This window comes from Bombina bombina, chromosome 2, assembly GCF_027579735.1.
Source record: "Bombina bombina isolate aBomBom1 chromosome 2, aBomBom1.pri, whole genome shotgun sequence".
Lineage (NCBI taxonomy): Eukaryota > Metazoa > Chordata > Amphibia > Anura > Bombinatoridae > Bombina > Bombina bombina.
Genome location: NC_069500.1, coordinates 131,223,471 through 131,237,412, shown reverse-complemented (window position 1 = coordinate 131,237,412; position 13,942 = coordinate 131,223,471). Strand labels below are relative to the sequence as shown.

Sequence of the window (13,942 nt, the reverse complement as noted above, 5' to 3'; positions counted from 1 at the left end):
GGATATGAAACCCAAATTTTTTCTTTCATGATTCAGACAGAACATGCAGTTTAAACAACTTTCTAATTTAAAGAAATAGTCTAGTTAAAATTAAACTTTCATGATTCAGATAGAGCATGCGATTTTAAGCAACTTTCTTATTTACTCTTATTACCAATTTTTCTTCATTCTCTTGGTATCTTTATTTGAAAGTAAGCTTAGGAGCCGGCCCATTTTTGGTTCAGGACCTGGGCAGTGCTTTCTGATTGGTGGCTACATTTAGACACCAAACGTTACTCAGACGCTGAACCAAAAATGGGCCGACTCCTAAGGTTACATTCCAGCTTTTTTTAAATAAAGATACCAAGAGAAGAAAATTTGATAATAGGAGTTAAATTAGACAGTTGATTAAAATTGCATGCTCTATCTGAATCATGAAAGTTTAATTTTGTCTATACTATTCCTTTAATTAAAGTATCTAATTTTTCTTTGTTCTCTTGGTATCTTTATTTGAAAGTAAGCTTAGGAGCCGGCCCATTTTTGGTTCAGGACCTGGGCAGTGCTTTCTGATTGGTGGCTACATTTAGACACCAAACGTTACTCAGACGCTGAACCAAAAATGGGCCGACTCCTAAGGTTACATTCCAGCTTTTTTTAAATAAAGATACCAAGAGAAGAAAATTTGATAATAGGAGTTAAATTAGACAGTTGATTAAAATTGCATGCTCTATCTGAATCATGAAAGTTTATTTTTGTCTATACTATTCCTTTAATTAAAGTATCTAATTTTTCTTCGTTCTCTTGGTATCTTTTGCTAAAAAGCAGGGATGTAAACTTAAGCGTTGGCCCATTTCTGGAGCACTATATGGCAGCAGTTTTGCAAAATGTTATCCCTTTGCAAGAACACTATTTCCTGCCATGTTATGCTCCAGATGCCTACCTAGGTATCTCTTCAAAAATATCATTGGATATCCTATATAATAAAAGGCCAAGTGTGTTTGTCCGAAGCTGTCATGCACAGTAGAGACAGCACAAGGACAAACACACCTGGCCTTTGAGTCCCTACCTGAGCTGCGGAAGAAGTGGGCATGGCCGGGCGTGATCAGGGGGTGTGGCCGGATTGAAGGGGCGTGGCCCAGACGTGAAGGGTCTTTGAGGGGGCGTGGCCGGCATAAAGGGGGCGTGTCCGGGTGCGGTCGCTCACGCAAGATAGAGGGGAGAGCGATAAAGAGGGGGGGAGATAAAAAGAGAGGAGAGAGAGAGAGAGGGGGAGATAAAAAGAGAGGGGGGGAGAGAAAGGGGGGAGAGAGAGAGAGGGGGAGAGAGAGAGGGGGAGAGAGAGAGAGGGGGGAGAGAACGCAAAAGAGAGGGGGACGAGCGCAAAAGAGAGGGGGGAGAGAGAGAGCGCAAAAGAGAGGGGGAGAGAGCGCAAAAGAGAGGGGGAGAGAGAGCGCAAGAGGTGGGACCGCTGTACTGCAAAAAATGGCCCGTGTGAACGGGCTTTAGGACTAGTTATTTGATAATAGAAGAAAATTGTCATGCTCTGTCTGAATCACAAAAGAAATCTTGTGTATTTCATATCCCTTTAATATAATTGTGAATTATATCATTGTTCAGCAAGTTATACCATTTTTCATCACCCAATAACTCTTTGATGGATAATGATATATTATACATTTAAATCCTAACTCCTTTCATATACATTGTGGTTTTACTGTATATTAAGACCAAACTTTTTTTTATCTGAAACGGTCATTAAATTGGTAGCTAAATGAAACTGTAGCATCATAAATGATAAGCATAATTGTTTTGTCAAGAGTATTTTTTATGCTTTTTATTTTCACTTATTTCACTAACCCCTAAATAAAAGGACTCTGCTAACCAGGAACATAGATTTGGTATGAACGTGCATTGTGGTTCTTTCATTAACAGTAGGAGAAAGAGGCCTTCCCACTTCTCTTAAAGGGACATAAAACCCAATTTTTTTCTTTCATGATTTAGAAAGAGCATGACATTTTAAACAACTTTCTAATTTACTTCTATTATCTAATTTGCTGTAATCTCTTGATATACTTTGGTGAAAAGCATATCTAGATAGGCTAAGTAACTGCTGATTGGTTGCTGCACATAGGTGCCTCATGTGATTGACTCACCCATGTGCATTGCTATTTCTTCAACAAAGGATATCTAAAGAATGAAGCAAATTAGATAATAGACGTAAATTGGAATGTTGTTTAACCCCTTAATGACCGCAGCACTTTTCCATTTTCTGTCCGTTTGGGACCAAGGCTATTTTTACATTTTTGCGGTGTTTGTGTTTAGCTGTAATTTTCCTCTTACTCATTTACTGTACCCACACATATTATATACCGTTTTTCTCGCCATTAAATGGGCTTTCTAAAGATACCATTATTTTCATCATATCTTATAATTTACTATAAAAAAAAATATAAAATATGAGGAAAAAATGGAAAAAAACACACTTTTTCTAAATTTGACCCCCAAAATCTGTTACACATCTACAACCACCAAAAAAATCCCATGCTAAATAGTTTCTAAATTTTGTTCTGAGTTTAGAAATACCCAATGTTTACATGTCCTTTGCTTTTTTTGCAAGTTATAGGTCCATAAATACAAGTAGCACTTTGCTATTTCCAAACCACTTTTTTTCAAAATGAGTGCTAGTTACATTGGGACACTGATATCTTTCAGGAATCCCTGAATATCCATTGACATGTATATATTTATTTTTAGAAGACATCCCAAAGTATTGATCTAGGCCCATTTTGGTATATTTCATGCCACCATTTCACCGCCAAATGCGATCAAATAAAAAAAATTGTTCACTTTTTCACAAATTTTTTCACAAACTTTAGGTTTCTCACTGAAATCATTTACAAACAGCTTGTGCAATTATAGCATAAATGGTTGTAAATTCTTCTCTGGGATCCCCTTTGTTCATAAATAGCAGACATATATGGCTTTGGCGTTGCTTTTTGGTAATTAGAAGGCTGCTAAATGCCACTGCGCACCACACGTGTTTTATGCCCAGCAGTGAAGGGGTTAATTAGGGAGCATGTAGGGAGCTTGTATGGTTAATTTTAGCTTTAGTGTAGTGTAGTAGACAACCCCAAGTATTGATCTAGGCCCATTTTGGTATATTTCATGCCACCATTTCACCACCATATGCGATCAAATTTAAAAAAACGTTAAATTTTTCACAATTTTAGGTTTCTCACTGAAATTATTTACAAACAGCTTATGCAATTATGGCACAAATGGTTGTAAATGCTTTTCTGGGATCCCCTTTGTTCAGAAATAGCAGACATATATGACTTCGGCGTTGCTTTTTGGTAATTAGAAGGCCGCTAAATGCTGCTGCGCATCACACGTATATTATGGCTAGCAGTGAAGGGGTTAATTAGGTAGTTTGTAGGGAGCTTGCAGGGTTAATTTTAGCTTTAGTGTAGAGATCAGCCTCCCACCTGACACATCAGACCCCCTGATCCCTCCCAAACAGCTCCCTTCCCTCCCCCACCCCACAATTGTCCCCGCCATCTTAAGTACTGGCAGAAAGTCTGCCAGTACTAAAATAAAAGGTTTTTTTAATTTGTTCTTTTTTTTTATAGCATATTTACATATGCTGCTTTGTAGAATCCCCCCTTAGCCCCCAACCTCCCTGATCCACCCCCAAAACAGCTCTCTTACCCTCCCCCTCTGCATTATTGGGGGCCATCTTGGGTACTGGCAGCTGTCTGCCAGTACCCAGTTTCAAGAAAAAAAACGGGTTTTTTTTTAAAAAAAATAGAAATTCTGTAGTGTAGCTTCACCCCCCCTCACAGACAAACCCCAACACCTTAATTGATTAATAAAAAAAAACTTTTATTCCCTTTTTTTTGCATTTTTTTTTTAACTTTTTTCTGTAGTGTAGCGGTTCCCACCCGCTCCCTCCCCGTGCACGCGCCCGCCACCGCCCTTCCGTGCACGCACGCGCGTCAGTGCGCGCCCCCGATCACCCACGCCCACGATCCCGCCCCTCCTGCACGTCGCCAAGGCCATCGATGGCCACCACCCGCCTCCCACCAGCCTCCCACCCACCAACGCGGTAAGCCAACAATCTCCGGTGCAGAGAGGGCCACAGAGTGGCTCTCTCTGCACCGGATGGCTTAAAAATGTTATTGCAGGATGCCTCGATATCGAGGCATCACTGCAATAACCGGAAAGCAGCTGGAAGCGAGCAGGATCGCTTCCAGCTGCTTTCCAGACCGAGGACGTGCAGGGTACGTCCTTGGTCGTTAAGGGTATTTTTTTAGAGGACGTACCCTGCACGTCCTCGGTCGTTAAGGGGTTAAAATTGTGTTCTCTACTTGAATCATGAAAGAAAATGTTTGGGTTTAGTGTCCCATTAACTTCAAGTAGTTTAGCACTTATTCTGTTTAGTAATATAATTATAAATTATTAAACCTGTTTATTCAGCAAAAGCCAAATTATTAATTTTTTAACATTTCAGTAGCTTACTTGTTTCCAAAGTAATCTAATAATCATGCACAAAGAACAAAGAAAAATGCAAAACTAATCTAGCACATTCTGGCCAATTACATTATTCCTGAATTTTAATGCAAAAGGATTACAGTATATGCATGCTTAGAAGATTTTCAGTGATCTAGAGCAGGGTTCTTCAAACCACGGGTCGGAAACCCACTACTGGGTCGCAACACCATCTGTACTGGGTCACAGCTTGTGTGTGTTGTAGGCGAGTACAAGTGTGTAGAGTGTGTGTTATTCATTTTTACAACAAGTTTTACTACAATGAGGAAAGAACACACACATTTTAGTCACTTTGACAAAAATTGCAGCTATCTTGTTGTATATAACTTCAGAAATTTTCAGACCAAGCATAAAAATAGGGTTGTGAAGGGTTGTGGTATCACTGGGTCTTGGGGAAAAAATTGAAGAACCCTAATGTAGTGCATAAAACTGTAATTTTCAGATGGTAGTTTAACATTGCAGAGTTCACCACAGGACCTACATATATATATATATATATATATATATATATATATATATATATATATATATATATATATATATATATAAAGTCTACACACCCCTGTTAAAATGTCAAGTTTCTGTGATGTAAAAAAATGAGACAAAGATAAATCATTTCAGAACTTTTCCCACCTTTAATGTTTAATGTGACCTATAAACTGTACAACTTAATTGAAAAACAAACTGAAATATTTTAGGTGGAGAGAAGTAAAAATAAAAAACTTAAAGTGAAGGTAAAGTTCGTTATATCTCATTATTGCACTATACAGCCCAGCCTAAATGAATGGCACTTTCATTCATCATTTTTTTTAAATTTTATTCTAAAGTCTGTTTTCGCCGTTTTTACTTACTTTATTTCAATATGTAAATTCAACCCGTTCATGTAATTTTTTTTTACTTGCTGGTCACGTTTTTCCAACAGCCAATTGAGATTCTGGCCGTTAGGCGGCCGTCATCGGCCGTCATTCAACGTCATTGCCCTGTTTGACAATATGCGCATGCGTTCCTATTCTTTTCTCTTCCTTGGAAGAAAAGCGCTCCTGTTTTGCGCATGCCTATTGCAATTGTTGCAATACGTAGGCTTCTTTCTCCGAATGGGAAACAAGATCAGAGGCTGAAATCCCTTTATGCGCATGCGTACTTATTGTGATCCACGTAAACGAGCCTAAGAGAGACGTATTGAGCGAGTGGGACCGCTCTATACGTCAGACATCAGGAAATGGCTGATGGGAGGAGTCCGTTACACCACGGTAGGGATAATATAAATCATGTTTATTGGGGAAATAGATGATGACATGTAGAAAAGAAGTTAGCGATTAGATTATTTATGATGTTAACAATTGAATAGTGTTTATAGATAGTTCAAACTTTACCTTCACTTTAAATAATATGGTTGCATAAGTGTGCACACCCATAAACTAATACTTTGTTGAAGCACCTTTTGATTTTATTACAGCACTGAGTCTTTTTTGGGTATGAGTCTATGAGCAAGGCACAACTTGATTTGGCAAGATTTGCCCACTCTTCTTTGCAAAAACACTCAAAATCTGTCAGATTGTGAGGGTATCTCCTGTGCACAGCCCTCTTCAGATCACCCCACAGATTTTCAATCAGATTCAGGTCTGGGCTCTGGCTGGGCCATCCCAAAACTTGAATCTCCTTCTGGTGAAGCCATTCCTTTGTTGATTTGGATGTATGCTTTGGGGTGTTGTCATGCTGAAAGATAAAGTTCCTCTTCATGTTCAGCTTTCTAACAGAAGCCTGAAGGTTTTGTGCCAATACTGTCTGGTATTTGGAACTGTTGATAATTCCCTCTACCTTGATTAAGGCCCCAGTTCCAGATAAAGAAAAACAGCCCCAAAGCATGATGCTGCCACCACCATGCTTCATTGTGGGTTTGCCACCACCATGCTTCACTGTGGTTTTTAGGGATGTGCACTGTTGTTTTTGCACCAAACATATCTTTTGGAATTATGGCCAAAAAGTTCAACCTTGGTTTCATCAGACAATAACACCTTTTTGTTTTTGGAAGACTTCAGATGTGTTTTTGCAAAATTTAGCCGGGCTTGAAAGTTTTTCTTTGTAAGAAAAGTTTTCCGTCTTGCCCCTCTACCCCATAGGCCAGACATAGGAAGAATATGGGAGAATGTTACCACATGTACAACATAGTCAGTACTTGCCAGATATTCCTGCAGCTTCTTAAATGTTTCTGTAGGCCTCTTGGCAGCCTCCAAAAACCATTTTTTTTCTCGTCTTTTCATCAATTTTGAATGTGATTGCTTAATTATGAACACAGCAACACCAACAGTTATAAGATAGTGTGCACACTTATGCAACCACACTAATTTAGGTTTTCTTTTTTGTTTACTTCCCTCCACCTAAAATATTTCAGTTTGTTTTTAAAATGAGTTTCTCCAGTTTATAGGTCACATTAAAGGTGGAAAAAGTTCTGAAATGATTTATCTATGTCTCATTTTTTTACATCACAGAAACCTGACATTTTAACAGTGTTGTGCTGACTTTTTATGTATATATATATATATATATATATATATATATATACATATATATATATCCTATATAATAAAAAGGCCAAGTGTGTTTGTCCAAAGCTGTCATGCGCAGTAGAGAGACTGCGCGCGAGAACAAACACACCTGGCCTTCCAACTGACCTCCCTGGCGTAGTGTGGTGGAGTGGGCGTGGCCCGGGCAGGTTCGGAGAGGCCGTGGTCGGGCGGGTGCGATGTTGGCGTGACATGGGCGGGGCCAGATGCCGGGGCTGAGACAAAGAGCTCTAAAGAGGGGGATAGAGAGAGCAGAAGAGGGGGGATAGAGAGAGGGAGAGAGAGACAGCAAAAGAGAGAGGGGGAGAGAGACAGCAAAAGAAAGGGGGGAGAGAGACAGCAAAAGAGAGGGGGGAGAGAGTGTGCAAAAGAGAGGGGGGAGAGAGTGTGCAAAAGAGAGGGGGTGAGAGAGGGGGGAGAGAGCGCAAAAGAGAGGGGGGAGAGAGCACAACAAAGAGGGGGGAAAGAGCGCAAAAGAGAGGGGGAGAGAGCACAAAAGAGAGGGGGGAGAGCACAAAAGAGAGAGGGAGAGAGCGCAAAAGAGAGGGGGAGAGTGAGCAAAAGAGAGGGAAAGAGACAACAAAAGAGAGGAGAGAGAGACACCAAACAAGAGAAGAGAGCAAATGAGAGGAGAGAGAGCAAACGAGAAGGGGGAAGAGAGAGAGCAAAAGAGAGGGAGAGAGACAGCAAAAGAGGGGGAGAGAGAGAGAGCAAAAGAGAGGGAGAGAGAGACAGCAAAAGAGGGGGAGAGAGAGCAAAAGAGAGGGAGGAGAGAGAGCAAAAGAGATGGGGGAGAGAGAGAGCAAAAGAGAGGGGGGAGAGAGAGAGCAAAAGAGAGGGGGGAGAGAGCAAAAGAGAGGGGGGAGAGTGCGTAAAAGAGAGGGGGAGAGTGCGCAAAAGAGAGGGGGGAGAGTGCGCAAAAGAGAGGGGGGAGAGTGCGCAAAAGAGAGGGGGGATAGAGCACAAAAGAGAGGGGGGATAGAGCACAAAAGAGAGGATGGAGAGCGCAAAAGAGAGGGGGGAGAGAGCACAAAAGAGAGGGGGGAGAGAGCGCAAAAGAGAGGGGTGAGAGAGCAAACGAGAGGGGGAAGAGAGAGAGCAAAAGAGAGGGGGAGAGAGCAAAAGAGAGGAGAGAGAGCAAACGAGAGGGGGAAGAGAGAGAGCAAAAGAGAGGGGGGATAAAGAGAGATCAAGGGGTGGGACCGCTGTACTTTAAAAAATGGCCCGTGTACGTGGGCTTTAGGACTAGTATATATATATATATATATATATATATATATATATATAGATTGGCTTTTTTTTTTAAATATGCATCTATACCTATAAATATATATGATTATATATAGGAATAGATAAATACAGATATCTATAGAAGTATTTATTTAAAAACATATTCCCCTATGTAAAGAACATTGAAATGTGAAATATTCACAATACATACAAATTTAAACACTTTAATAAAATAGATACTGCATAAATAAATTTAGACATGTACAGTATCTCACAAAAGTGAGTACACCCTTCATATTTTTGTAAATATTTTATTAAATCTTTTCATGTGACAACACTGAAGAAATGACACTTTGCTACAATGTAAAGTAGTGAGTGTACAGTCTGTATAGCAGTGTAAATGTGCTGTCCCCTCAAAATAACTAAACACACAGCCATTAATGTCTAAACCGTTGGCAACAAAAGTAAGTACACCCCTAAGTGGAAATTTCCAATGGCCCAATTAGCCATTTTCCCTCCCTGGTGTCATGTGACTCATTAGTGTTACAAGGTCTTAGGTGTGAATGAGGAGCAGGTATGTTAAATTTGGTGTTATCGCTCTCACACTCTCTCATACTGGTCACTGGAAGTTCAACATGGCACCTCATGGCAAAGAACTCTCTGAGGATCTGAAAAAAAGAATTGTTGCTCTACATAAAGATGGCCTAGGCTATAAGAAGATTGCCAAGACCCTGAAACTGAGCTGCAGCACGGTGGGCAAGACCATACAGCAGTTTCACAGGACAGGTTCCACTCAGAACAGGCCTCGCCATGGTCGACCAAAGAAGTTGAGTGCATGTGCTCAGGGTCATATCCAGAGGTTGTCTTTGGGAAATAGACGCATGAGTGCTGCCTGCATCACTGCAGAGGTTTAAGTGGTGGGGGGGTCAGTCTGTCAGTCCTCAGACCATACGTCACACACTGCAACAAATTGGTCTGCATGGCGATCGTCCCAGAAGAAAGCCTCTTCTAAAGATGATGCCCAAGAAAGCCTGCAAACAGTTTGCTGAAGACAAGCAAACTAAGGACATGGATTACTGGAACCATGTCATGTGGTCTGATGAGACCAAGATAAACTTATTTGGTTCAGATGGTGTCAAGTGTGTGTGGCGGCAACCAGGTGAGGAGTACAAAGACAAGTGTGTCTTACCTATAGTCAAGCATGGTGGTGGGAGTGTCGTGGTCTGGGCCTGCATGAGTGCTGGCTCTGGGGAGCTACAGTTCATTGAGGGAACCATGAAAACCAACATGTACTGTGACATACTGAAGCAGAGCAGGATCCCCCCCTTCGGAGACTGGACCACAGGGCAGTATTCCAACATGATAATGATCCCAAACACACCTCCAAGGGCACCACTGCCTTGCTAAAGAAGCTGAGGGTAAAGGGGCTCCAACCGGGTACTAGCAAGGTGTACCTAATAAAGTGTCAGGTGAGTGTATATATATATATATCCCAAGGTAAAAAAGGGGCAACCAGACATGGGCTCCTTGCTAAGTGTGTTTAGAGGAATGTGGCTACACCTCACTGACGAGGCCAGAGGCCAAAATCCCATTCGAAAAGTGTAGAAATCTTATTCAGAGCTACAGAAAGTCCTTGATTGCACTTATTGTCTCCAAAGGCTGCGTTACTAAATATTAAGTTGAGTATCAATATTTTTGTCCATGCCATTCTCGGTTTTTTTTTTTTTACTGTTTAAAGTAATTGGTGAAGTCATAAATCAAAAGTGAAGTTTCTCTTCTATCACATTTGACATAAAGAATTGTGGATATCAAATACTTTTGTACATTTTTTCTTAGTTTAGAGAAAATTGTGACTTTTATTATCAATTAATAAAAACTATTTAGGGCCAATTTATTAAGATGCGGGCGGACATGATCCGCTTACGCTGTCGGCATTTAACATTGCACAAGCATTTCTAGTGAAACGCTTGTGCAATACCGCCCCTGCAGATTGGCGGCTAGCATGGGGTGTCAATTGCTGTCCGTTGCCTCAGAGGTGGTGGATAAGTTAAGGAGAAGCGGCCTTAAGACCGCTGCTTCTTAACTTATGTTTCCCGCGAGCCGCGGAAAATGCTGCATTCGCAGCATAATAAATCGGCCCCTGTGTCTTTTTTATAACGTTGCATTTGCGTTTGGTAAAGATTCACTGCAGATTAGTAATACAGTCAAAAAACACGATGAATGCAATATTTATGGTATATACACTATTTATATATACTGTATATAAAGCACATATTTAAACATACCTGCGCAAAGTAGAAAAAATGTGCAGAGGGGACTTAACCTTCTTATCAGATACTTTCTTGTGCGAACAATTTAATCTTTCTTTGCTTTGTTTCCATTGCTGTGTCACAAATGTCTGCATGATTCTGTACAGATTAAACAGAAATGAGTTTCATAACAAAAACATAGCATTTAACTCAGACCAGTTACATTAATAAATGCCAACAGAAAGGGACCTTAAAATGCACATAGATGTGTGAAAGGAAGTTGTGCTGTCTATATCTGGTACATCATTGTACTAATTACACAAAATGATGTTTTACTTCTGTATTCTTGTGATAATGTGCTGCCCACTTTGAGTTGCACATTTTCTTTTTAATACCAATGGGACATGCAACTTCTGTATTTACAATCTACATCTCACTGAACTTCTTATTTCATTATAACTTGTAAAGCTGTAGACTATGACGTATACTCATGAAGATACATACTGTATCTGGATGTGAAATAATACTGGTTCATTTATTTATTTTACTGGTGGTAGAAGAAAAAGGTAATGTGTCTCCTATAAAAATATAGATGAAGAATAGTTCAGCACCTCATTAGGTGCCCTCTTATCTGTACCAATAGTTGTCCCTCTCTATTGAAACTGGGTACATAGGGGTGAAATAGCCAATTAGATACCATACTGCTCTACCCATAGATATTAATATAGTACACACTCCAGAAATAGAGAGCTGCCAACATTCAGAGGCCTATTTAACAACGATCTTGGGGACCTGATCCGACAGTGCGGAACAGGTCCGCAAGACCTCGCTGAATGCGGAGAGCAATACGCTCTCCGTATTCAGCATTGCACCAGCAGCTCACAAGAGCTGCTGGTGCAACGCCGCCCCCTGCAGACTCGCGGCCAATGGGCCGCCAGCAGAGAGGTGTCTATCAACCCGATCGTACTTGATCGGGTTGAATTGTGGCTATTCCTGTCCACCTGCTAAGAGCAGGGGGACAGGGTTATGGAGCAGCGTTCTTTAGACCGCTGCTTCATAACTGCTGTTTCTGGTGAGTCTAAAGACTCGACAGAAACATGGGCCCACAAGCTCTATACGGAGCTTGATAAATGGGCCTCTTAGCCTTTATTATTGTTTATTCCTCTACTGGAAGTTTTTATTCTGTCAGTTCTGGGCATGAGCAAACCTGACTCCCTATTATCTAGTCTATTCACTAGCCTAGAAGTTTTATGACATCAAGCTAAGATAAACCTTCCTGCAAAGGCCTCCTCCATCTTGTAAGGCTGTGACAGGAAGCAAAAATGTAGTGTAAATAAACATAAAGGGTAAAATCCATTTAAATAGAAGAACAATACTTATTGCAATGATTTCTATTATGCATAAACAACTGTTTAGTGCTTTTATTATTACAACAACGAAAAGGGCTGTTTAACATCCCTTTAAACGTCTCTGTATATGTAAACCTTATTAAAAACATAAATAAAAAGGAAACATAAATTGTGTAAAGTTATTTAAATCAGGGTATATGTACCTATGAAGCAAATGTTTCACTTGAGGGTTTATTCCACCCACATTTTTAATAATATTTCTTGAAAGAGAAAGCTTGGCATAAGGCTGTAGATAGAATAGTAGAATAATGTATTTGCTCTTTTAAAGCAATCCTTTTATTCACACAAATACAGATTATTATCTGAGTTGGATATCTTATGATTTAGCAGTCTGGAACCTGTAGCATTGGAAGCTGACAGCAGTAGTGAGGAAACAGATCAGCTGTATCCGAACAGAATATACAATTTTGAGCCCTTCCCAATAAAATACCTTGAAACATGCAATATCATTTTATTTTTGTTTTAAATAGAAATACTTGAAATTCCTATGCTCTTCACTTATAAAAAAATGTTCTTCAGATATACTGTATATATAGAAATATATATTAAAAATAAAAATAATATTTATTTATATATTAAGAACATAGAAGTATTCCTAACACCTTCAGGTTGAGCACAGTTGATTTAGCACAGTGCCGGGTTAGTGGGCGAGCGATAACTAATAAAAGTCTATGGGGAGAAAGCATTAGCATGGTTCTGAATTCCTTAAAGGGACAGTCAACACCAGAATTGTTGTTGTTTTAAAAGATAGATAATCCCTTAAAGGGACAGTCAAGTCCAAAAAAACTTTCACGATTCAAATAGGGCATGTAATTTTAAAAAACTTTCCAATTTACTTTTATCACCAATTTTGCTTTGTTCTCTTGGTATTCTTAGTTGAAAGCTAAACCTAGAAGGTTCATATGCTAAGTTCTCAGACCTTGAAGGCTGCCTCTAATCTAAATATATTTTGACTTTTTTTTATCACTAGAGGGCATTAGTTCATGTGTTTCATATAGATAACATTGAGCTCATGCATGTGAATTTACCGAGGAGGGATTAAGGGATTATCTATCATTTAAAACAACAAAAATTCTGGTTTTGACTGTCCCTTTAATTACCCATTCCTCAGTTTTGCATAACCAAAACAGTTATAATAATACATGTTTTACCTCTGTAATTACCTTGTATCTAAGCCTATGCAAACTGCCCCCTTATTTCATTTATTTTGACAGACTTGCATTTTAGGCAATCAGTGCTCACTCCTCTGTAAATTCACATGCATGAGCTCAATGTTATCTATATGAAACACATGAACTAATGCCCTCTAGTGGTGAAAAACTAACAAAATGCATTTAGATTAGAAGCAGCCTTCAAAATCTAATAAATTAACATATGAACCTCCTAGGTTTAGCTTTAAACTAAGAATACCAAAAGAACAAAGCAAAATTGGTGATAAAAGTAAATTGGAAGGTTGTTTAAAATTACATACCCTATTTGAATCATGAAAGTTTTTTTTGGACTTGACTGTCCCTTTAAAGGTGCACTGAACCCAAAAATGTTCTTTCATGATTCAGATAGAGCATGCAATTTTAAGCAACTTTCTAATTTACTCCTATTATCAATTTTTCTTCGTTCTCTTGCTATCTTTATTTGAAAAAGAAGGCATCTAAGCTTTTTTATTAGTTCAGACTTCTGGACAGCACATTTTTATTGGTGGATGAATTTATACACAATCAGCAAGAACAACCCAGGTTGTTCACCAAAAATGGGCCGGCATCTAAACTTACATTCTTGCATTTCAAATAAAGATACCATGAGAATGAAGAAAATTTGATAATAGGAGTAAATTAGAAAGTTGCTTAAAATTTCATGCTCTATCTGAATCACGAAAGAAAAAAAAAATGGGTTCAGTGTCCCTTTAAAGTAGCGTACCTAGGTTATATGCTTGCACTAACATAATACTTTCAACTTGTAATACGCT

General features: G+C 39.4%; 1 protein-coding gene across 1 annotated transcript in view; it reads right to left on the bottom strand.

Moving 5' to 3' along the window:
* The window catches only part of PARP8 (poly(ADP-ribose) polymerase family member 8), a 550,091-nt gene that overhangs the window by 171,296 nt on the left and 364,853 nt on the right, over nucleotides 1–13,942 (bottom strand). Inside the window, exon 11 of the mRNA XM_053701262.1 lies at nucleotides 10,607–10,729. Within this exon, the coding sequence (XP_053557237.1) occupies nucleotides 10,607–10,729 (123 nt within the window). The remainder of the gene's footprint in view (nucleotides 1–10,606; nucleotides 10,730–13,942) is intronic.